Source organism: Pongo abelii, chromosome X, assembly GCF_028885655.2.
Source record: "Pongo abelii isolate AG06213 chromosome X, NHGRI_mPonAbe1-v2.0_pri, whole genome shotgun sequence".
Lineage (NCBI taxonomy): Eukaryota > Metazoa > Chordata > Mammalia > Primates > Hominidae > Pongo > Pongo abelii.
Window position 1 is genome coordinate 82,718,181 of NC_072008.2, and position 24,007 is coordinate 82,742,187.

Consider the following 24,007-nt stretch of genomic DNA (forward strand, 5'->3'; position numbering starts at 1 on the left):
GAGTGAGCCACCGCACCCGACCTATATCTTTTGATATATACATCATATCATGAAATTTATGCTCTTTTCATGAAATCCATACCCTAATAAATTCAGCATCTGTTAAACGCATCCACTCTGAAAAACAGATGTCTACACTAGACATCTCATGAAATCTTCATCTTGATATTGTCTCCACTGCACACATGAAGAAACAACTCAGATGCTGGGTAAATTTCCCAAGGTTGCACAGCAAGAGAACTGGATTTGAATCCAAATCTGACACCACATCATGCAATTCCAAATTAAATCAAGTTGAGACTAGAGCTTAAACTGTCTGAATTTTATTCCAAACGATTGGAGATGAATCCATTTCTCCACCATTTCCTTTCTCCGAAACTAAAAAAATCAGATGCAAATGGAACTCTTACTGAAATTAAATGGCAATCTCTAAATGATGAATAATCTCTAAATAGATAATAAATTAAAAAATCTCTAACTCAAAAAATATTCTTTGAAAAACTCCTCTAATGCTGGAAAAACAATGGGTAAGCAATAACATCGTTTGGTTGGTTCCATTTGTAACTTAAGAAAAGCCTGAAATTGAATAGAAGGAAAGTATTATCTTTTTTTTTTTTTGGAGACAGAGTCTCACTCGGTCGCCCAGGCTGGAGTGCAGTGGCACGATCTCAGCTCACTGCAACCTCCACCCTCTGGGTTCAAGCCATTCTCCTGCCTCAGCCTCCCAAGTAGCTGGGATTACAGGCCCCTGCTACCGTGGCCCAGCTAATTTTTGTATTTTTAGTAGAGATAGGGTTTCTCCATATTGGCCAGGCTGGTCTTGAAGTCCTGACCTCATGATTCACCCGCCTCGGCCTCCCAATTAACTTATCTTTAAAAATGGGAACAATGACACCTTATTCAATCTCTTCTTTCCTATAATAATATTCCAACTATGGAAGTTTTAGGTTAAGAACTCTTCCCTCCTCCTTGCATTCCCCTTCCCTGGTAATAGTAAATCCACTACAGAAAATGAAATATGAAAAGTGTGAAGTACAGGCTGGGCACGATGGCTCATGCCTGTAATCCCAGCACTTTGGGAGGCCGAGGCGAGTGGATCACTTGAGATCAGGAGTTCGAGACCAGCCTGGCCAACATGGTGAACCTCTGTCTCTACTAAAAATACTAAAAATTAGGCAGGCATGGTGGCGGCGCCTGTAATCCCAGCTACTCTGGCAGCTGAGGCAAGAGAATCGCTTGAACCCGGGACACGGAGTTTGCAGTGGGCCAAGATGATGCCACTGTACTCTAGCCTGGGCAACAAGAGCGAGACTCCATCTCAAGAAAAAAAAAAAAAAAAAGTGCGAAGTACAAAATAGAAGTCACCTACAATCTGACCATCCAGAGATAGGCATGTAAGGAAATGCTCGCCGGGCATAGTGGCTCACGCCTGTAATCCCAGCACTTTGGGAGGCCAAGACGGGTGGATCACTTAAGGTCAGGAGTTCAAGACCAGCCTGGCCAACATGGTGAAACCCCGTCACTACTAAAAATACAAAAAAATTAGCCGGGCGTGGTGGCATGCTCCTGTAATCCTAGCTACTAGGGAGGCTGAGGCAGGAGAATCGCTTGAACCTGGGAGGCGGAGGTTGCAGTGAGCCAAGATCACGCCACTGCACTTCAGCCTGGGTGACAGAGCGAGATTCCATCTCAAAAAAAAAAAAAAATGCTAACATAGACCTGATTTTAACAAAATGAAATGGTTACTGCTTTATAATCTTTTCTTTCCATTAAGATACTGTGAATATTTTTCTGCATCATTAAATATTCTTCTAAAACATCATTTTTAGTGGCAGCACAGTATTCCATGACGTAAAGCTGCCATTTCTTTTTCAAGCTAACGGAACTTAAAGATGGGACATTCTTTGGTTGCGTAATTGCAGCTGCCTACTAATAATATATATAACATGGTTGTTAAATTTTAAATTTATTTATGCAGATCAGAAGCACTATAATAAAAAATGGGCAATGTGAGTTGACTATTACAAAAGATTCACTGAGAAAAATAAGCTGACACTTACTTTATATTCACTTAAATAATTACCAATGCTTCCTTATGCTTTTGACTTTAAGTATTAAATTACAGTTGTCTACACAAAAACATTGGCCAGGATGAAGAACTGTAGAACAAGAACATTCTCAAATTGCCAGTGGAAGTATAAATCAGAAGAACCATTAGGGAGAAAGAAACTCTAGCATACGTGCAAAGGAGACATGTTTAAGAATGCTCATGAGAACAGTTTTTAGTAGCACCAAATTCGAAAAAAAAAAAAAACAACTATCCACCAGTAGCAAACCATTATCTATATAACTTAATACTAAACAGGAGTGAAGGCTGGGAGCAGTGACTCACACCTGTAATCCCAGCACTTTGGGAGGCCGAGGCAGGTGGATCACTTGAGGTCAGGAGTTCGAGACCAGCCTGGCCAACACAAAGAAACCCCGTCTCTACTAAAAATACAAAAATTAACCGAGTGTGGTGGGCACAGCTGTAATCGCAGCTGCTTGGGAGGCCGAGGCAAGAGAATTGCTTGGACCTGGGAGGCAGCACTGCACTCCAGCCTGGACGACCCAGCGAGACTCTGTCTCAAAAAATAAAAATAAAAATAAAATAATAATAAATAATAAATAAACTGGAATGAAAAGTGGGCAATATAGATCAGTGCTGCCCAACAAACATATAATGTAAGGCATTTCAAATATATATTTAAATTTTCTAGTAGCCACATTTTAAAAAAGGAAACCACTGGTAAAATTTTTATATTTTATTTAATCCAATACATCCAAACTATTATCAGTTCCATATGTGGTCAATATATCAGATTTTTTCAGATTTTGGAATATTTGCATTAAACCTTTGAGCATTTCCTTTGAGAGTCACGTCAGTGATCAAAAAATTTTGGGTTTTGGAGCATTTTCTATTTCAGATTCTTAGGGATACTAAACTTTTAGTGAGATATTTTACAGTTTTTTAATACTAAATATTTGAAATTCCATGTACAAACATATTTCTAGCACATCTCAATGTGGACTAGCTACATTTCAAGTACTCAACAGCCACAGATAAGTTAGTGGCTATTGTATTGGACAGTGCAGATCTAGAGTTACATCAAAATCCTAAAAACAACATTGAGCCAAAAAAAAAAAAAAAAAAAGGCAAGTTGCAAAATAATATGTACTGTATGGTGCCACTTACATAAACTTATAAAACTGAAAAAATTCTAAATAAGGTTTATGTATATGGAAACATATTTATGTAGAAAACATTAAAATAACCCATGAGGCTTCAACTCTATCTGTAATGTTTTAATTCTTTAAAAGAAATCTAAAGCAAATATGACATAAGATTTTAAAATATCTCCCATTTAAATAATAAAAAAAGAATATGCTTGCTTCTGTTTATATTCAATTACTTCTGAAAATATGCTACAGAAACATTTAGTGTGTAAATTTCATATTTTACTTTCTACTACATAGGTCCATAGCATCTTTCTATTGTTCATGTATTAAGTTTGATAACAGAAATTCAAGGAAAAGTTCAAAAAATTAAGTAAGGATAAAAATGGATGAATTTTGTCTTGTTTATTCAACAAGCATTTACTACATGATTATTGTGTGTATTCAGGGAGTTCATAATGTGGTGAACAGCTTTTTGTTACAAGCAGTCATATGGAGATGAAAGTATATTTTAGCACTACATAGAACACCAAGATCAAAGTAAAAGAGCAAAATACTTAAACAGTGAGTTTATGCCCTGAGAGTAATTGTTAAATGGAAAATTTTTAAAGGCATTCTTCTTTTTATGTATATATTTAAAGGGTATGGCCAGGCGCAGTGGCTCATATCTGTAATCCTAGCACTTTGGGAGGCAGAGGCGGGCAGACTGCTTGCGCTCAAGAGTTCAAGACCAGCCTGGGCAACATGGCAAAACCCATCTCTACAAAAACTATAAAAATTAGCCAGGCATGGTAGCATACACCTGTAGTCCCAGCTATTTGGGGGGCTGAGGTAGGATGATCGCTTGAGCCTGGGAGGTCAAGCAGGCAGTGAACTGTGATCGTGCTACTGCACTCCAGCTGGGGCAACAGCGAGAGACCCTGTCTCAATCAATCAATCAATAAAGTGTACAACATGAATGTTTTGATATACATATACATAGTGAAATGATTACTATGGTCAAGCAAAATGTCCCATCTCCACATATATTTATCTTTTTGTGTGTGTGCTGAAAACACCTGAAATCTACTCTTTTAACAAATTTCCAGTATGTGATACAGTATTATTAACTATAGTGTTCATGCTGTACATTAGATCTCTAGACCTAGTCATCCTACATGATTCCAACTTTGTAACCTTTAACCAATATCTCCCCATTTCTCCCACCTTCCCACCCATTTAACTACCTTTCTACTCTCTTCTTTTGCAGACTTTGCATTTTTAGATTCCACATACAGGTTGAAGTCATGAAGTATTATTTTTTCCGTGTCTGGCTAACTTCACTTGGCATAATGTCCTCCAGGTTCATCTATGTTGTCACAAATGGAAAGCATACTAGTTTAGTGTACCATCTTAAGATACACAATGACTTGGCCAGGCGCGGTGGCTCATGCCTGTAATCCCAGCACTTTGGGAGGCTGAGGCGGGCGGATCACGATGTCAGGAGATCGAGACCATCCTGGCTAACACAATGAAACCCCGTCTCTACGAAAAATACAAAAAAAATTAGCCGGGCGTGGTGGCAGGCGCCTGTAGTCGCAGCTACTCGGGAGGCTGAGGCAGGAGAATGGCATGAACCCAGGAGGTGGAGCTTGCAGTGAGCAGAGATCGCTCCACTGCACTCCAGCCTGGGCGACAGAGCGAGACTCTGTCTCAAAAAAAAAAAAAAAAAAGATACACAATGACTCACTAGAAGAGATTTTTTTTAAAGACTGGAATAAACACACAAGCAAAACCCTCATTCATTCTACTTAGTTTTAGCTAAATACTGTATATATTACTTGTACATAGCTCTAAATATTCTAATAAAGGTTCATAGAACATGAAAGAAAAGTTCAAAATGGGAAGCACTGGAACCATAGAGACTATGAGTTGTCATAATGTGGAACTTCAGATATAACAGTCTTTCAAAACAAGAAAAACAATTAGTTGAAAATATGACTTTAAAAACTGAACCTCAACTATACTAATATCTGTAATTTACTTTGAAATGAATACGAAAATAAAATCAAATGTTACATCAATGAAGCGTTGGACAGATGGATCAATATGTGATAAAACAAGACGAGTAAAAAAAAAAAAAAAGAAGAGTAAAATGTTAAAGGTAGAATCTAGGTGCTAATAATATTGGTGTTCAGTGTAAAATTTTTTAAGCTTTGCTTAAGTTTTAAATTTTCATAATTGTGTTAAAAATTAAACTTTAATGTGAGGATAATAGCTTTTAACTACAATTATGATGTGTACTGGCACCAGAAGAAAAAAAATCAGCTTATCTTTTTGCAAATAGTTCATTTTAGGTAAATACCCCATAGTATAGCTTGTTCAAAAAACACTTCAATACAATATGATTATGTTTGGAATTTAGTCTAGAATAATCCACTGAAGGGTAAGTGTTAACCAAATTCAACTAACTGCGAGATGGTAATTGTTGAAGCTGGGTGACAGGTACTTAGGGGGTTTCATTTTTCATATATATATATATAGAGAGAGAGAGAGAGAGAGAGTTGTCTTTTGTTTTTTTTTTTTTGAGATGGAGTCTCGCTCTTGTTGCCCAGGCTGGACTGTAATGGCACAATCTTGGCTCACTGAAACCTCCGCCTCCCAGGTTCAAGAGAGTCTCCTAACTCAGCCTCCCAAGTAGCTGGGATTACAGGTGCCTGCCACTATGCCCAGCTAATTTTTGTGTTTTTAGTAGAGACAAGATTTCACCATGTTGGCCAGGCTGGTCTTGAACTCCTGACCTCAGGTGATCTGCCCACCTTGGCCTCTCAAAGTGCTGGATTACAGGCGTGAGCCACCGGGCCCAACCCATTATACTATTTTCTTTTTTCTTTTTTTCTTTTTTTTTTTAAAAAAAAAAAAAAAAAGACGAGCCTTGCTCTGTCACCCAGGCTGGAGTGCAGTGGCACGATCTCGGCTCACTGCAACCTCCACCTCCCTGATTCAAGCAATTCTCCTGCCTCGGCCTCCCGAGTAGCTAGGATTACAGGCACCCGCCACCACGCCTGGCTAATTTTTGTATTTTTAGTAGAGACGGGGTTTCACCATGTTGGCCAGGCTGGTCTCGAACTCCTGACCTCGTGATCTACCCGCCTGAGCCTCCCAAAGTGCTGGGATTACAGGCGTGAGCCACCACACCCGGCCCCGTTATACTATTTTCTTATTTCTGAATATGCTTGCAATTTTACAGAATAAAAAAGTCAAATAGCCTGGGCGCAGTGGTGCACACCTGTAATCCCAGCACTTTGGGAGGCCAAGGCAAGTGGATCACTTGAGCTTAGAGGTTTAAGACCAGCCTGGGCAACATGGTGAAACCCCGTCTCAACAAAAAATACAAAAATGAGCCAGGTGTGGTGGCAAAGGCCTGTAGTCCCAGCTACTGAGAAGGCTAAGGTGGCAGAATCACTTGTGCCCAGGAGGTCTAGGCTGCAGTGATCCAAGATCATGCCACTGTACTCTAGCCTGGGAGACAGAGTGAGACCCTGTCTCAAAAAAAAGAGTTAAATATATAGAGAATGTTTTAATACCTAGCTCAGTATACTATAGCCTAGAACAGATTAAATACGCTATTTCAATTTTTTATGTTAAAGGTATAACTAATCCTGGCTCAACTTTAAAGCATTATCTTGTAGAAACATACTGATCCTTGTTTTTATGAACAGTTACTTCTAAGTCTGCCGGATACCTCTGCCTTCCTTGATCTACTATTGTATTGTGCACTTAGGGTATTAAGAGAAGTGTCATGAACTTAGGGTATTAAGAGAAGTGTCATGAGTTCCCTAAGTCTGATCCAAGCTTCTGGACTCTGCTCACTCTGATCAAAGAACTTAAGAGAATGTTACCTGTTCTACAATCAACTTCTAACTTACTCCACATTTTTCACAACAAAAACCCAAAAGTAATGAAGAAATGGTGATCCAGATTCCAATACATATAGAAGACATGTGATGCAAAAATCAAATAAGATGTATTTTTCATGTAGAAGGAGTAGAGACAGAAATTACTCAAATTTTACAGAAGACTGGAATTGGTTTACTCCTCACTTTTTTCCTCCCACCACAGACTTCCTTCTAGTACAGTAAGCAGAAGGACTGTTCTTTCTGGTAAAGTTAACCTACTCTGACCTCTAACAAGTATACTACTACTAAGCTAGTTATTGAACTTAAAACAGTCAAAACTACAGACTACACAAATTCAATGTAGAAACTGCATTTCACAATAAAGAACAGATAGAAGCTACTTTGAGATTAGGAAAATAAACTTTTCCAATCAAAAACAACTATGTCGGCAGGGCGTGGTGGCTGACGCCTGTAATCCTCACAGGCCGAGGCAGGTGGATCACCTGAGGTCAAGAGTTCAAGACCAGCCTGGCCAACATGGTGAAACCCTGCTTCTACAAAAATTAGTCAGGTGAGGTGGTGGGTGCCTGTAATCCCAGCTACTCGGGAGGCTGAGGCGGGAGAATTGCTTGAACCCAGGAGGTGGAGGTTGCAGTGAGCCGAGATCACGCCATTGCACTCCAGCCTGGGCAACAGAGCAAAAACTCCGTCTCAAAAACAAACAAAACAAACAAAAACAAAAACAAACAAAAAAAAACTATGTCAATGACTAATTGCATACTCTTAGAAAACCCCCTTGGCCTCTGGGCTATACCATAATGATTTTAAATAGCAAGGAAACAGCTCTGAAGCACGGGAACAATAATACAAGTAATCAAGAAGATTCTAAACAATCTATTGTCACAGCAATAGAAGTGTAGCTAATTTACTTTCTTCAGATTGTGGCATTGACAGAAAAACATAAAAATCACTTTAACATACAACAGGTGTCCTTTATTGTATTTTCTTGAACAAGAGTTTTAACATACCTTAGAGAAAAATATTCCACTTTCTTACAGAAGTGTTACAAAATACACAGAAAACAACCTAATGGACTAGTTAAAAACACAGTACTGCACCAAGAACCTTGAACTGGGAGTCAGATAACCTTGGTTCTAGTCCTAATTACTAATTAGATCTATGCTGTTAAGCAAACTGCAACCTCAGGAGAGCTCAATTTTCTCATTTGTAAAATGAGAGAATTTTACTAGATTAATTAAAATGCTTTCCATCTATAAAATTTGCTTCTGGAAAAGACCATCTATCCAACATAATAGATTTTTTTTTTTTTTTGAGACGGAGTCTCGCTCTGTCACCCAGGCTGGAGTGCAATGGCACAATCTTGGCTGCAACCTCCACCTCCCGGGTTCAAGCAATTCTCCCACCTCAGCCTCCCGAGTAGCTGGACTTACAGGCACCCGCCATCATGCTTGGCAAATTTTTGTATTTTTGCAGAGACAGGGTTTCACCACGTTGGCCAGGCTGGTCTTGAACTCCTGACCTCAGGTGATCCGCCCGCCTCAGCCTCCCAAAGTGCTGGGATTACAGGCATGAGCCCCAGTGCCCAGCCCCAACATAATAGATTTAAGAGTAGCTGCAAATCCACTCCTGGAAATAATAACCTTTTCCTCTGCAATATATTGATGCCCACATCCCTCAGCTGTTTTATTCACACTATCTTCGGACTAAAGGAGAAGTCTGGATCACTTAAGGATTCCCAACCCCAAACTGTATTTCTGAAATGTTATTGCCTTTCTCTTCTTATCTAGGTTACCTGATACGATTGTTATATAACTCAACAGGTCACTGAGATAAAATTTTAGAGCTAAAAGCAGTTTAAAATGAGAGACTGAACTAAAAAAAATCACTACAGATTAAAAGGAAAACACTGAGGCTGAGGGTCACAGTTATCATAAGACCCAGAACTAAAAGTTACAGAAAGCATAATCCAGTGCTTTTTCAACACTCCATTCTATTAATAACACTATGTTCCATAACTTGAAAATATTTTGATTTAATGTTACCCAAGGTTTCAAAGTTATTTTATTTCATCAACTAAGTAAAAATCAAGTTATTATCGCTTAATGGAAGATATGTCATAACAAATCTACTTTACCTATCACACTACTGTTAATTTATCATCCTGTTTATAGCAGAAAAGTCAACAGTCCTCACAGACATCTGGTCCCAGGGTAAGGAAAGACTTCTCCTTACCTTATGTTTCCTACATTTCAGAAAAGCACATAAAACAATAACAAAGATCATTACACAAATGAATACTGCTTTTAACAATAATTTTTATTGAAAAACTTATGAATAAAAGGAGATGTTTTAACTGTCCAGCTGACTTTTTTAATATAGAAATTATCCTTTTCTATTTATTTATTCAACTGATTTTTAAAAATTGGATCACAACTAAGCCATGCTACTCAAAACTAAGGAAATGTGAACCACACCCATTTCCTTAGAAGAAGACATTAAATCCACATACAGAAAAAATTCTGTTCGTAGGCAATTTTCTTACAAAATAGAGACAGAATACATAAGTGATAGAAACTAAATGTATCTATGGAAATACTCCTAGCTACTTCTTAGAGGGCAAAACACTATCCATACCATTATAATAATAACATTAAAAACCATGAAAATATCACTTCTGAAATCAATGTCAACAGTGTCCCTTTGAGAAATCCTGCTTTAAAGTAACAAAGTTTGGAGCCTTCTTTCAAATTTAACTCATCTATGTTGTATCTATGTATCTAATGTCTGTTTGCATGGTAAACAAAAACACATTAAAGGCTCAGAGCTTGTAGCTTACCAACTTTTTCTTTCCCTACAAACCACCATCACAATCCACAATTTTTACCCCACAGGAAGAGAGAGGGGATCAACGGACAAAAATGGAAAAAGTAAGCAAGGCACTGTAGTGTGCACCTGCAGTCCCAGCTACTCAAGATGCCAAGGCCAGGAGTACGAGGCTGTAGTGTACTATGTTCACACCTGTGAATAGCCACTGCACCCTAGCCTGGACAACATAGTGAGACCCCATCTCAAATAAATATTTTTAAAATTTTCTAAATGGGAAAAGCAGCAAATTATGTCATACACAAGGATTGTTTTTTCCCACAAACTGTTCTTTTTTTTTTTTTTTTTTTTTTTAAGACAGAGTCTCACTCTGTAGCCCAGGCCAGGCTGGAGTGCAGTGGTGCTATTCATAATCGGGGTGGTTGGATTTGAACTTTGGGGGTATCTGAGGAAGGAGGAAATGGAAAAAGCAAGAAAACTGAGAGGTGGGAAAACTCTCCCCAACTCTGTAGAAATTAATCAAGCCTAACTTCAAATCTCTAAATAAAATGGCAGAGAATGAGCTGATTAATAATTTTAGCATGAAAAGCAAAATCGGCCAGGCACGATGGCTCACGCCTGTAATCCCAGCACTTCGAAAGGCCCAGGCGGGCAGATCACGAGGTCAGGATATCGAAACCATCCTGACCAACACGGTGAAACCCCATCTCTACTAAAAATATAAAAATTAGCTGGGCATGGTGGTGCACGCCTGTAGTCCCAGCTACTCAGGAAGCTGAGGCAGGAAAATCGCCTGAACCCAGGAGGCGGAGGCTGCAGTGAGCCGAGATCGCGCCTCTGCACACCAGCCTGGGCGACAGAGCGAGACTCTGTCTCAAAAAAAAAAAAAGCAAAATCATTCTAACACATAGTAAAAGCAAAGGCATTATGCTCCTCCTGATAAAATGTGCTGTGAAGGATAAAACATCACTTCATAGTATTCCTACCAAAATATATAATCAAAGGGACACATCAGACAAATTCAAATCAACTGGCCTGTGTTCTTTTAAAAATAGAGAAGAGGCCGGGCGCAGTGGCTCACATCTGTAATCCCAGCACTTTGGGAGTCCGAGGCGGGCAGATCACCTGAGGTCAGGAGTTCAAGACCAGCCTGACCAATGTGGTGAAACCCCATCTCTACTAAAAATACAAAATTAGCCGTGCGTGGTAGGGCATGTCTGTAGTCCCAGCTACTCGGGTGGCTGAGGTAGGAGAATCACTTGAACCTGGGAGATGGAGGTTGCAGTGAGCCAAGACTATGCCATTGCACTCCAGCCTGGGCAACAAGAGCGAAATTGTCTCAAAAAAAAAAAAAAAAATGGCAAGGTGAGCTGTTCCAGATGACAATGAAATATAATGAGTGTTCTAGAATTAGATGGTAGATCAGAAAACAAGAACTTTTTGACTTTCATCATGAAGGATGTCATGAAGCAATTGGTAAAACGTGAATACGGTCTGTAGATTAAAAATGGTATTGTATCGGCCGGGCGCAGTGGCTCACGCCTGTAATCCCAGCACTTTGGGAGGCCGAGGCAGGCGGATCATGAGGTCAGGAGATCAAGACCATCCTGGCTAACACGGTGAAAACCCGTCTTGACTAAAAATACAAAAAATTAGCCGGGCGTGATGGCGGGCACCTGTAGTCCCAGCTACTCGGGAGGCTGAGGCAGGAGAATGGCGTGAACCCAGCAGGCGGAGCTTGCAGTGAGCCAAGATCACGCCAGCGCACTCCAGCCTGGGAGACAGTGTGAGACTCTGTCTCAAAAAAAAAAAAAAATGATACTGTATCAATGCTAATCTCTCTTTTATTTTAAGAGATGAGGGTTTCACTCTGTCATTCACACTAGACTGCAGTGGCACGATCATAGTTCAAGGCAGCCTGGAACTTCTGGGCTCAAGTGATCCTCCTGCCTCTAGCTTCCTGAGTAGCTGGGACTCCAGGCATGCTCCACACCGGCTAATTTAGGTCTCACTATGTTGGGAAGACTGGTCTTGAACTCCTGGCCTCAAACAATCCTCCCGCCTCAGCCTCCCAAAGTGCTGGGATAACAGGTGTGGGAGGCCACACTCAGCCTTAATGCTAATTTTTAATTTTGCTAACTATACTGGGATCATGTAAGAGAATATTCCTGGTTTCGAGAAATATGTATTAAAGTATTTAGGAGTAAAGGGACATCATGTCTGCAACTTACTCTGAAACAATTCAGAAAAATAATAATAGAGGATGATAAAGTAAACATGGTAAAATGTCACCCCCTTGCTGCATCTGGATGAAGCATATCTGAGAATCTTTGTGCTATTTTTACAAATTTTCTACAAGTCTGAAATTATATTTTGTAACCTTTTATACAGTAAAAAAAGGAAGAGATAATTACTGTTTATCTCCCTAAAGATAGATCGGATTCACCTCATGAGGTTACAGTTATAAAAAAAACAATCACGTGGCCAGGTTTGGTGGCTCACGCCTGTAATCCCAGCACTTTGGGAGGCCAAAGAGGGCAGACAGCTTGAGTCCAGGAGTTTGATACCAGCCTGGGCAACATGGCAAAAACTCATCTCCACAAAAAAATACAAAAATTAACTCAGCATGGTGGCATGCACCTATAGTCCCAGATATTCGGGAGGCTGAGGTGGGAGTATCACCTGCAACCAGAGAGGCGGAGGCTGCAGTGAGCCATGACCGCACCAATGCACTCCAGACTGAGTGACAGAGTAACAGCCTATCTCAGAAAAAAACAAAAATTAAAAACAATAATTCTTTATTTATTTTTTTATTTTTTTTTTTTTTGAAACGGAGTCTCGTTCTGTCACCCAGGCCAGAGTGCAGTGGTGACATCTCATCTTACTCCAACCTCTGCCTCCCGGGTTCAAGCAATTCTGCCTCAGCCTCCTGAGTAGCTGGGATTACAGGCATGCGCCACAACACCTGGCTAATTTTTGTATTTTTAGTAGAGACGGGGTTTCACCATGTTAGCCAGGCTGGTCTTGAACTCCTGACCTCAGGAGATCCACCTGCCTTGGCCACCCAAAGTGGTGGGATTACAGGCGTGAGCCACTGCACCCAATCAAAAACAATAATTCAATAAAATATTATACCCTATCAATGAATGAGACACTGCTGAGAAAGCTGTTTTAAGTGAAATGTCTTTGACTTGTGGATGGATCTTAAAATATTCTTTTGTGTAACAGCAAAACTTTTCTGTGGGACAAGGGCTGGGTTACTAGCCAAAATGTATATTAATAGATTTTAAAAAATACAATGTAAGCTTCATGGAGACAGGTCCCTTATCTGTCTTGTTCATCAATGCACTACTTATTACAGTTCCTGACACATGGTAATAGTAATCAGTAATAACTAATATTTGAGTAATAATAAAGACATAAGTGCTTTATGCCCATTTAACTCACTTAATATTCACACCACCCCAGAAATGTTTGATGAATGAATTAGTACTTTTTGCAGGATGATAATTACAGTCAGTTCCTCAATAATGTAACATATGGATTCCTAAAAACCACCAAACTATGTAAAATTGTGCAATTAACACCATAGAACTCATAGGAAAAATGAGGTTAGAAGCACAACATTCAAAAATTTCATTCGTGACACTTTTTTAAAACAAAGAAACCAAAGAAAAATGGTAGCACAGTTTGACACGTTAAATAATTAATAAATGCTCAAATATAACAATATATATGGCACTTTACTTTGAAAAAGACCTGAAGTTTGCTTGTGAAGTGGGCATCAAAAGGGTTGCAGCTCATTAATTATTGTGAAGTGGTAGAAGGAAGGTTATCTGAAATCGGATTGAAAATTGTACAACAGATGTAAATGTGTGTGGTTTATAACCCAAGTGGTGAAATGAGGTAGCTGGCAGATGTCTGACGTGTGTGCACCTATATGCATGTATTTCTGTGCAGCTCTTTTTAGAGGGGTGTAGTATCCTGCACAATAATCTAGCACAATAATCAGCAAACTCTTTCAATACAGGGCCAGACAGTAAACATTTTAGGCTTTGTGGGCTACTAGGTCTCTGCTGCAGCTATTCAACTCTGCAACTACAGTGCAAAAGCAGCCACAGACAATGTAAATAAATGGACATAGGTGTATTCCAATAGAACTTTATTTACATGGCTCACATCTATAATCCCTGCACTTTGGAAGGCCAAGGCAGGCGGATCACCTGAGGTCAGGAGTTCAAGACCAGCCAGGCCAACGTGGTAAAACCCTGTCTCTACTAAAAAAAAAAAAAAAAAAATACAAAAATGAGCCAGGCGTGGTGGCGAATGCCTGAAATCCCACCTACTCGTGAGGCTGAGGCACGAGAATCGCTTGAACCCGAGAAGCGGAAGTTGCAGTGAGCAGACATCACACCACCACACTCCAGCCTGGGCGACAGAGCAAGACTCCGTCTCAACAAAACAAAACAAAACAAAGATCAAAAACAAAAAAAAATAACTTTATTTACAAAAAACAGGCCACTGGTTGGTAGGCCACAGTTTGCTGATCCCTGACCCTGCAGACAAAATCCCCATAAGCAAATGCAAATTTTGTCGTATGCTTCAAATTGTTCCCTGAAATATCAACCCTTTTGGAAAAAATCCACATTTTCAAAACAAGCATTATAGCAAAACTAAATCTGGAATGCTGTCAAATAAACCAAGAAATAACTAATATAATCCAAATAAGCAAAATAACAAATACAGTATTACTCAGAAATAATTTTTTATTTTAGATTTTATAAGTCAAACGTTACCCACCCAAAAGTCAACTGAGCACTTCAAATGAGCAAAATGAAGACAACTAAGGATGCATTTTTATCATAGTCATTCAAAATCTGTGCATTAAATCCTACACAATCTTATTTAAAAGTAGGTAATACTGGCCAGGCACGGTGGCTCATGCCTGTAATCCCAGCATTTTGGGAGGCCGAGGTGGGCGGATCACGAGGTCTAGGAGTTTGAGACCAGCCTGGCCAATATGGTGACACCCCGTCTCTACTAAAAATACAAAAATTAGTTGGGCATGGTGGCTCACACCTGTAGTCCCAGCTACTTGGAGGCTGAGGCAGAAGAATTGCTTGAACCCAGGAGGTGGAGGTTGCAGTGAGCTGAGATGGTGCCACTGAGCCCGGGTGACAGAGTGAGACTCTGTCTCAAAAAAAAAAAAAAAAAAAAAGTAGGTAATACTTTTGACAATTCTGAACTAAAATTATCAGGCCCATTCACAAAGGCACATGTACCTTTTACAAGATCATCAAGCCACAAAAGCTACCATACAAAATGCACAATAGTAGCTGGGCATAGTGGCACATGCCTGTGGTCCCAGCTACTCAGGAGGCTCAGGTGGGAGGATCACTTGAGTCTGGGAGTTCTAGGATGCAGTAAGCTATGAGCTATGATCACCCCACTGCACTCCAGGCTGGGCGACAGAGTAAGTCCCTGTCTCTTAAAAAAAAAAAAAAGCACAATAGGCAGGGCGCGGTGGCTCACACCTGTAATCCCAGCACTTTGGGAGGCCGAGGTGGGCGGATCACGAGGTCAGGAGATCAAGACCATCCTGGCCAACACAGTGAAACCCCATCTCTACTAAAAATACAAAAATTAGCTAGGCGTGGTGGCACACGCCTGTAGTCCAAGCTACTCGGGAAGCTGAGGCAGGAGAATCGCTTGAACCCGGGAAGCGGAGGTTGCAGTGAGCCAAGATCGTGCCACTGCACTCCAGCCTGGGTGACAGAGCGAGACTACATCTCAAAAAAAAAAAAAAAAGGCACAATAGTCATACAGTATTTGTCCAGAAATTAAGTTTAAAATTCTATGTTGACCTTCTTCCAAATAGAAAATGCTAATATACACAACATTCTTTTGCTCAAGCTGCTACTCCTCACATCTGGAATTCTCCCACAGTCTCCTTTGTCAAAACTGTACCTATATTCCAAGGACTAGATTCAAATTCTCTCTTTTTTTTTTTTTTGAAACGGAGTCTCGCTCTGTTGCCCAGACTAGAGTGCAGTGGCACGATCTCGGCTCACTGCAAGCTCCGCCTCCCAGGTTCACGAAGTTCTCCTGCCTCAACTTCCCGAGCAGCTAGGACTACAAGCGCTCACCACCATGCCCGGATTTTTTTTTTTTTTTTTTTTTTTTTTGTATTTTTAGTAGAGACGGGGTTTCACCATGTTAGCCAGGATGGTCTCGATCTCCTGACCTCGTGATCCACCCACCTCGGCCTCCCAAAGTGCTGGGATTACAGGTGTGAGCCATGGCGCCCGGCTCAAATTCTCTCTCTCTATAAAGCTTTCCTTGGTCCCCACCAGAAATGTCTTTCTACTTTGAACTCACAAAACAACTTAGTTTTTACTTCATGCAGCATTTATCACTTTATATCTTGCGCCAAAACTAATCGTGTACATGTCTTATTTCCTCTGATGTATGGAAAATAAGACTAATCTTTAACCATACTAATAGCTCTTTCTGGACTGCCCTCTCACAGTCAAACCCTTAACTGCTAACTCATTCAAGACTCAATACAGTTAACATCTCCTTTGCAAAACTTTCCTAGACATCCCCCAATTTAGGGTTTCTTTCATTTCTGATCCCTAGCGCAATCAATATATTTCCATATTAGCACTGCTTTCTAATTGCTCATTTACTTACCAATCTCCCTCACTTGACTAAGAATGCCTTAAGATGGCAGGAATTTTATTACCTTTGGCATAACCCTAGTACAGTGCCATGCCTGGCCCCAAATTGATACTTAAGTATTTGATCAACTAATAAAGCAATCCCCCAAAATATGGAGTGCAGGATATATACATGTGAATACTACTGCCAGAACAATAATTTCTTAACAAATATTGTATGGGACAGTTAACAAGAGTGCTGGACTACAGATACCGGAAATGGCTACTTCAAGCTAAAACTGAGAGACAAAGTTTCAGAGACAGGATCTGAAAATAGTAGCTACAGTGCAAAATTCAAAGACTTCCCAGGGCAAAAAGAACAACTGGCTAGAACTAACATAGGTATTTTCAGACGTACATCTTCAATCATAAAAGGGCAGAAATATACTGGATATAGCAATCTTTCAAAATAGAACATATCTTAAGCCACAATAATTACCAAACTTTCCAACAAAAATGTTTTTTCCTTTCCAATAAATGTTTATACAACCAGGTATACATGATACTATGACAAGTATCAGCAACAAAACACCTGTAACCTAACCATGTTAAGTTTTAAGGCAAAAAGATATAAATACATTGAATAAAGAAACTTTATCTCACCACTACCCTTCTCCCTAACCCACAAAAGGCAGATAAGAAAATGATAAACACTCATATAAGCAGAATTTTTTGTTTTTGTTTTTGTTTTTGAGACAGACTCTCACCCTATTGCTCAGGCTGCAGTGGCGCAATCTCAGCTCAATGCAACCTCCGCCTCCTGGGTTCAAGCAATTCTCTGTCTCAGCCTCCCTAGTAGCTGGGATTACAGGTGCCTGCCACCACACCCAGCTGATTTTTTTACAGGTGCCTGCCACCACACCCAGCTGATTTTTTTTTTTTTTTTTTTTTTTTGTATTTTTAGTAGAGATGGGGTTTCACCATCTTGGCCAGGCTGGTCTTGAACTCCTGACCTCATGATCCACCTGCCTCGGCCTCCCAAAATGCTGGGATTACAGGCGTGAGCCACTGCACCTGGCCTATAAGCAGAATTTTTAAAAAAATAACTTTAGGCAGGGTATGGTGGTTTACACTTGTAATCCCAGCACTTTGGGAGGCCAAGGCAGGAGAATCACTTAAGTCCAGGAGTTCAAGACCAGACTGGGCAACAAAGTGACACCACTGTTTCTACAAAAAAATCAAAAAATTAGCGGGGCATGATGACACACCTGTGGTCCCAGCTACATAGGAGGCTGAAGCAGGAGGATTGCTTGAGCCAGGAGGTCAAGGCTGCAGTGAGCCATGTTCAGTGTCACTGCACTACAGCCTGGGTGACAGCAAGACCTTGTCCCAAAAAAAAATTAATGCTACAGACCATCTAGTCTTGTTCGTTCTGCAAATGACAAAGCAGAAGACTGGAACGGATAAATGATTTGTCCACAGTCATACAATCAGTTAAGCAACAGAGCTATAACTAAAAAACCAAGGCTTGGCTCACAGTTCAGTGTTCATTCCTCTATACAAGCAGTTCTCAAACCATTTAGTCGCAGCACTTCTTTTCACTCTTAAAAATTAACAGCCGGGCGCAGTGGCTCACACCTGTAATCCTAGCACTTTGGGAGGCCGAGGCGGGTGGAAATCACGAGGTCAGGAGATCGAGACCATCCTGGCCAACACGGTGAAACCCCGTCTCTACTAAAAATACAAACAATTAGCCGCACATGGTGGCGGACGCCTGTAGTCCCAGCTACTCGAGAGGCTGAGGCAGGAGAACGGCGTGAACCCAGAGGGCGAAGCCTGCAGTGACCCGAGATCGTGCCACTGCACTCCAGCCTGGGTAACATAGCGAGACTCTGTCTCAAAAAAAAAAAAAAAAGAACTAGGACCCCAGAGCTTTAGTTTGTCTTTTAAGAACCATTGTTATAAACATGTTACCTCCTTCAGAATACCTTTAGACTTTATCGATATCTATTATTGATAAATATTGATATTTACTCCCATTTTACAGATGGAAAAACAGAAGTTAAACATCTTGCATGTCAGCTTCCAAGCTGATCATAAGACAAGCATTAGGATAAAATTAGAGATAGACTGCTTAGATCCTCCTTTCACTGCCCTGTTATATTCAACATTTCTAAAGGAAGATCTATGCATCAGTTTTCACTGGCTTCAACTATTTAAATAGTTTCTGATATCCAAAAGAACATTCACGGTCTGGGGGAAAGCACTTCATGTAAATTCAAGAATTGCCTGTATCCTATTACCCAACCCATAAGTTTATTCAGACCCCAAAAGTGAAAAAGACACATACAATTACTTATGAAACAATTATTTCACACACCTACATCAATACTTAAAAGAAACATTATTTTAAGTACTATATTTATCTTATCTCTAGAAATGCAATATATAACTGAAAGCTCAAGGCCAACTACACCAAGGGTGGCCAATAATAAAACCGGGCCTGATAAAAATTAAGGTCACAAATGTCTTTCTTTTCACCCCAACCCATTACATAACCAAGCAATTGATATTTAAATGCTTTTTAAAAACCTTTATAAAATTTGCATCTCCTCCCCCTCCAAGGGCCTGGTTTCATGCTTTTCATAGGGGAAATGCAAGTATTTCACAGATAACACTTTTCAACAATTAGGTTACAATGTAACTGCTTGTTAACTACCACCTTAATAGATACTTTGTAAGACATTCAAAATCTCTCAATTTAGACAACTTCTGCCTTTTTATATTTAAGACCAATAACAAGGTAATATAGCTGTCAGCTTTTCAAGTAATCAATTGCCATAAGGATTAGAATGACAAATTTCACCAAATCTCCCAATACTGAAATCTTTATATGCAAATAAATTAAGGCCAAGCGCAGTGGCTCACGCCTGTAATCCCAGCACTTCAGGAGGCAGAGGCGGGCAGATCACCTGAGGTCAGGAGTTTGAGACCAGCCTGGCCAACATGGGGAAACCCCGTCTCTACTAAAAATACAAAAATTGGCCAGGCATGGTGGCATGTGCCTGTAATCCCAGCTACTTGGGAGGCTGAGGCAGGAGAATCGCTTGAACCCAAGAGGCAGAGGTTGTAGTGAGCCAAGATGGTGCCACTGCACTCCGGCCTGGGCAACAGAGTGAGACTCCATCTCAAAAGAAAAAAAAAAAAAGAAATTAAAGTTCATCAGTCATGAGGCCTCCATTCCAGGCCCTAGCTCCAGGATGACAATTGTAGACACATCCTGGGCCAGAAGGGAATCTGCTGCCCTGAAGGGAAGGTCCCAGTCCTAGCAGCACACATCACCTGATAACTGAAGAGCCCTTGGGCCCTGAATAACCAGCAGAGAGCCAGGCGCGGTGGCTCACACCTGTAATCCCAGCACTTTGGGAGGCCAAGGCAGGTAGATCACTTGAGTCCAGGAGTTCAGGACCAGCCTGGCCAACATGCTGAAACTCCCTCTCTACTGAAAATACAAAAACTAGCCGGGCGTGGTGGCACACACCTGTTAATCCCAGTTACTTGGGAGGCTGAGGCATGAGAATCACTTGAACCTGGGAGGCGGAGGCTGCAGTAAGCCAAGATCACACCCCTTCACTCCAGCCTGGGCAACAAAGTGAGACTCTGTCTCAAAAAAATAAATTTAAAAATTAAAAAATAATCAGCAGTGACACCCAGGTACCCAAGTACTACATTGAGGGCCTGGTGATTATAAAACACCTTATCTTTTATAACGCCAGAAGCAAGTCAATCTTATTTCAAACAATACAAACAACCAAAAAAATCCTTTAAAAACAACAAAACCTTTGAAGACTGAGCCACTGATTAGTCAGTGTATGTTTTAGCCAGGTCATCGGTTTATTTTCCTCCCTCTTGTCTTTTGGCCATTTTTCCACCACAGAATCCTAGAATATTACTTTTTTTTATAAACACAAGTAAAAATTAGAACTAGTCTTTGTTCCTGCTTTTTAAGTGCTTGACAAAAGATCTGATAAAGAGAAAATCTGGAACTACTGTGTAAAATAATATTACCAATAATGCTCATATTATTTCTGCCTCACATTAGAAAAGACTCAAGAGGGATTTGGTACTGTGGGTTCAACTCAAGCATTACCTGTCAGATTCTCCTTTAACCATGATTATGGTTTAGGAGATCGATGACACTTCAGCCTGAGACAGTTCTGAACACCTACTTGGAGCTCTTTCATAGTAAATCATCAGGGAGTGTCACACTTTTTAATTAATTCCCTACATTCATATATGCAGTTCTTTACTAGAGGTTTTTCATGTAGCTTAAGACTCTCCTAGCATTAAATATTTCAGTAATCTCACTACATAGTATATCTGGACATAAAAGATGTAACATTATAAACAGCTACAAAATCATAGACCTACAACAAATGAGAGTAGGTAATATGAACTTCTTTCATTGTAACACTTGGGCTAAATTTAAATGGTCATAATCAGGTTAGACCTGGCAGCTGAAGGGGGCATTAACGCCTTGTGGTTAAGAACATAAGCTGTGAAGTCAAGATGGGGTTCAATTCCAGCTCCACCAATTACAAGCTGTGTAACTTCGATCAAGTTCTTGATCTATGTCTCAGTTTCCTCCTCATAGGTAAAATGGGCAAAACCAAGTACTTACCCCATAGGTTTGAGAATTCATCAAGATTATAAAGAACGACAATAAGCACTCAACTTAGTTATGATTATTACTCTTATCAAGATCTACAAAAATCCAAGACTAGTAAGAAAAACTGACCCTTGTGTAAAATTATTCTATTCAGAAATTCTATATATGTAATTTGTTCATTCTAAAGAAACTGAGAAGATCCGACTTCAAACTATAGTTTCAAATGTAGACTTTGTGAAACTTAGTAAAATCTAGAGGTCATAATTTAACTGTAAGGTACACCATCCATGCATATGAACATGAGTGCCTGGTAATTACAGGCCAACAAGTTATACTGGGTACCACTCACGTGCCTAACACCCCACAGATAAAGATTTGTAGTATTTGAGCCTACTGACAGATTCAGAAACCAAGGCCACAATCGTGTACACAACTAGAGATCTATAATCTAAGAACTGAAGCATATCTTTCCCCAAGGTAAAGAAACTATAATCTACTGCTTGTTCATACAGAAAAACAGACATAGGTATCATAGGCTCATTGCCCAATTCTACATTCTAGCTAAAGTGCTCTAAAAACATATGCCAATCTAAGAGTTACTCAAAGGCACATTTCGCCAACTTGAAATGCAATTCTGACCCATACTCCTTGTAATTTTATTTTGCCACTGGACGCCAAGGATGCATCTCCGAGTAAAAAAATTACTTAATTCACATCGTGGGATGAAAATTCAAATGTCAAACTGAAACGCCAGCCAGCCACCTGGGTTAAAGTGTATACATTTCATATTGACTACCCAAATTTTGAGACCCGTCAAGAGGCAAATTAGAAGCACACAGAAAAACAGCTTCAACCTAATAAACGTGCTTGATTGGTTAAGAGGAGGCCTGCCAGGCATTTTCCCTTGCAATAAATCTTACTTCGCATCAGCCCACGTTAACCTGCCCTTCATCCTTCATGGAATAAATAAGTAAATAAAGATAGGGCCTAATTACTCCTCGAAATTTGCCCAGAAAGTGGGGAAACATTTGAGGTCCCATTAAGGCTGGACTTCACAAAAAGTAGTATACTATGGTCCTCTGGAAGCAAAACCCTGTGTTAAGTCTCCTCTCGCCTAGAAATAAACCCAAGGATACCCTTCAGGATATGGAGTAGAAAAGATACCTAAATACCTGGAACTGCACCACAACCCAATCAAAAAAAGGCTTGTCTCCTGGGGCTGCAGAAAAAAAATCCCGCAGGGCCCGGGTGCTTCCCATCTCCAGCAACCTAAACGCCTCTAAGTCGTCCTGGGATCTCACATCCTCGCGCCCGCCCACCCCTCCCCCTCTTCTCACCCTCCCCCCGCTTCTTCCCCACGCAGTTTCTAGGCCCAAAGATTAGGAAAAATGACCGGGATACCAAAGACCGCCTCCGACTTCGAGGTCTCAATCCCACAGGCACCAAAGAATAAACAGAGGAGCCCGACCAAGCGTCACCATTTAGGGGAGATTGCAAGAAGCGCCCCATACCCTAGGCCGCGCCCCCCCCACCTCCCCCCACCCCTATCCCCACCCCCACCCCCGTCGGAGCCTTGCGCCGATACCCCGAAACCCTTCTCACCTAAAGAGAAAACGATGCCTCTTTCGGCTAAGCAACACACAGGCCTAACCCACCAAGCGAACGCCTTCCCAAACACCCGACTCAGACGGTGCCTGGGCCCAGACCGCTGGGGCCCATGAGACGGGGTTGCGTTTTACCTCATGGGCTCAGCGGTCATGTTTTCGCTTGAACGCCTTGTCGGCTTCTGCGATTGCTGGGCGCCGATCTGCGCTCCCCCGCGCCCGGTTACGATAGAAATGCACTGGAGTCTTAATCGTCACTGTAGCTGCTGCTGGAACCTCCCCACAGCTCAAAGGCCGCTACCACTGCCACCGCCGCAGGAGCCGCGGAAACAAAGCGACACCGCTGCCGCCGCCATTTTGTTGGGCCGAGGCTCAGGCAGGAGAATTGGCGCGTCCTCCCTCTTTCTCTTTCCGTCAGCCATTGGCTACCTCCTCCAAAGCACAGAGTCTTATTGGCTTCGGAAATTCACCTTCTTTGGGGGCCTGTTGCTAAGGCGGTCGACGTCATTTGATCCCCTCCACCTTTTCGCAGGGGGTCCAATTTAGTCCCAATTGACCTGAAAGTGCTAGTGACATATTTTGACTTTATTTTGAAAATGCTCTTTTGGTCCAACCTCTTTTTTCTTGGACATATTAACGAAGCAATAACAGCAACTTACATTTATTGAGAGTTTACTATATGCTCGGCACTACACTAATCCTTTATCCGGGTTATCTCATTTAATCTTTACACTCTCTGAGGTAGACAAACCTACATTTTCCAGATGAGGAAACCAAGACACGAAGTCCCACAGTAGTGGAGCCGAGATTCACCAGACACTCTTAACCACTAATCTGTATGGCCATCCTATGTAAGTATTTTCTTTCCTATATGCTAGGCTATCATCAAGTTCTTTGCTTTCCTAAATGTTTTATGCATAATATTTGGCACACCAACATGCTCGCAAATGTACATGTGTATAATGTACTTATATATATGTATATGTGTGCAGATGACATAAGACCAACTTGAACGCTGCATAAAATTCTTTCCATATTGTATAAAGTGTCTCTTAGAACACACACACACACACGCACACACACACACACGGGCCATTTCCCCAATTTGATGTGATGTCTAGCTCACAAACCAATCAA

At 40.8% G+C, this 24,007-nt stretch overlaps 1 protein-coding gene across 12 annotated transcripts in view; it reads right to left on the reverse strand.

Moving 5' to 3' along the window:
- The window catches only part of ATRX (ATRX chromatin remodeler), a 282,829-nt gene extending 259,541 nt beyond the window's left edge, over nucleotides 1-23,288 (reverse strand). For 5 of the 12 annotated variants that reach the window (XM_054544754.2, XM_054544751.2, XM_063721247.1 and 2 more), the window contains exon 1: nucleotides 23,006-23,269. In XM_054544754.2, coding sequence (XP_054400729.1) covers nucleotides 23,006-23,025 — 20 coding nt within the window. In that variant the 5' untranslated portion in view covers nucleotides 23,026-23,269. The other 7 variants (XM_063721248.1, XM_024240521.3, XM_024240517.3 and 4 more) reach the window with 3 other exon arrangements.
- Nucleotides 23,289-24,007: the final 719 nt, after the last annotated feature.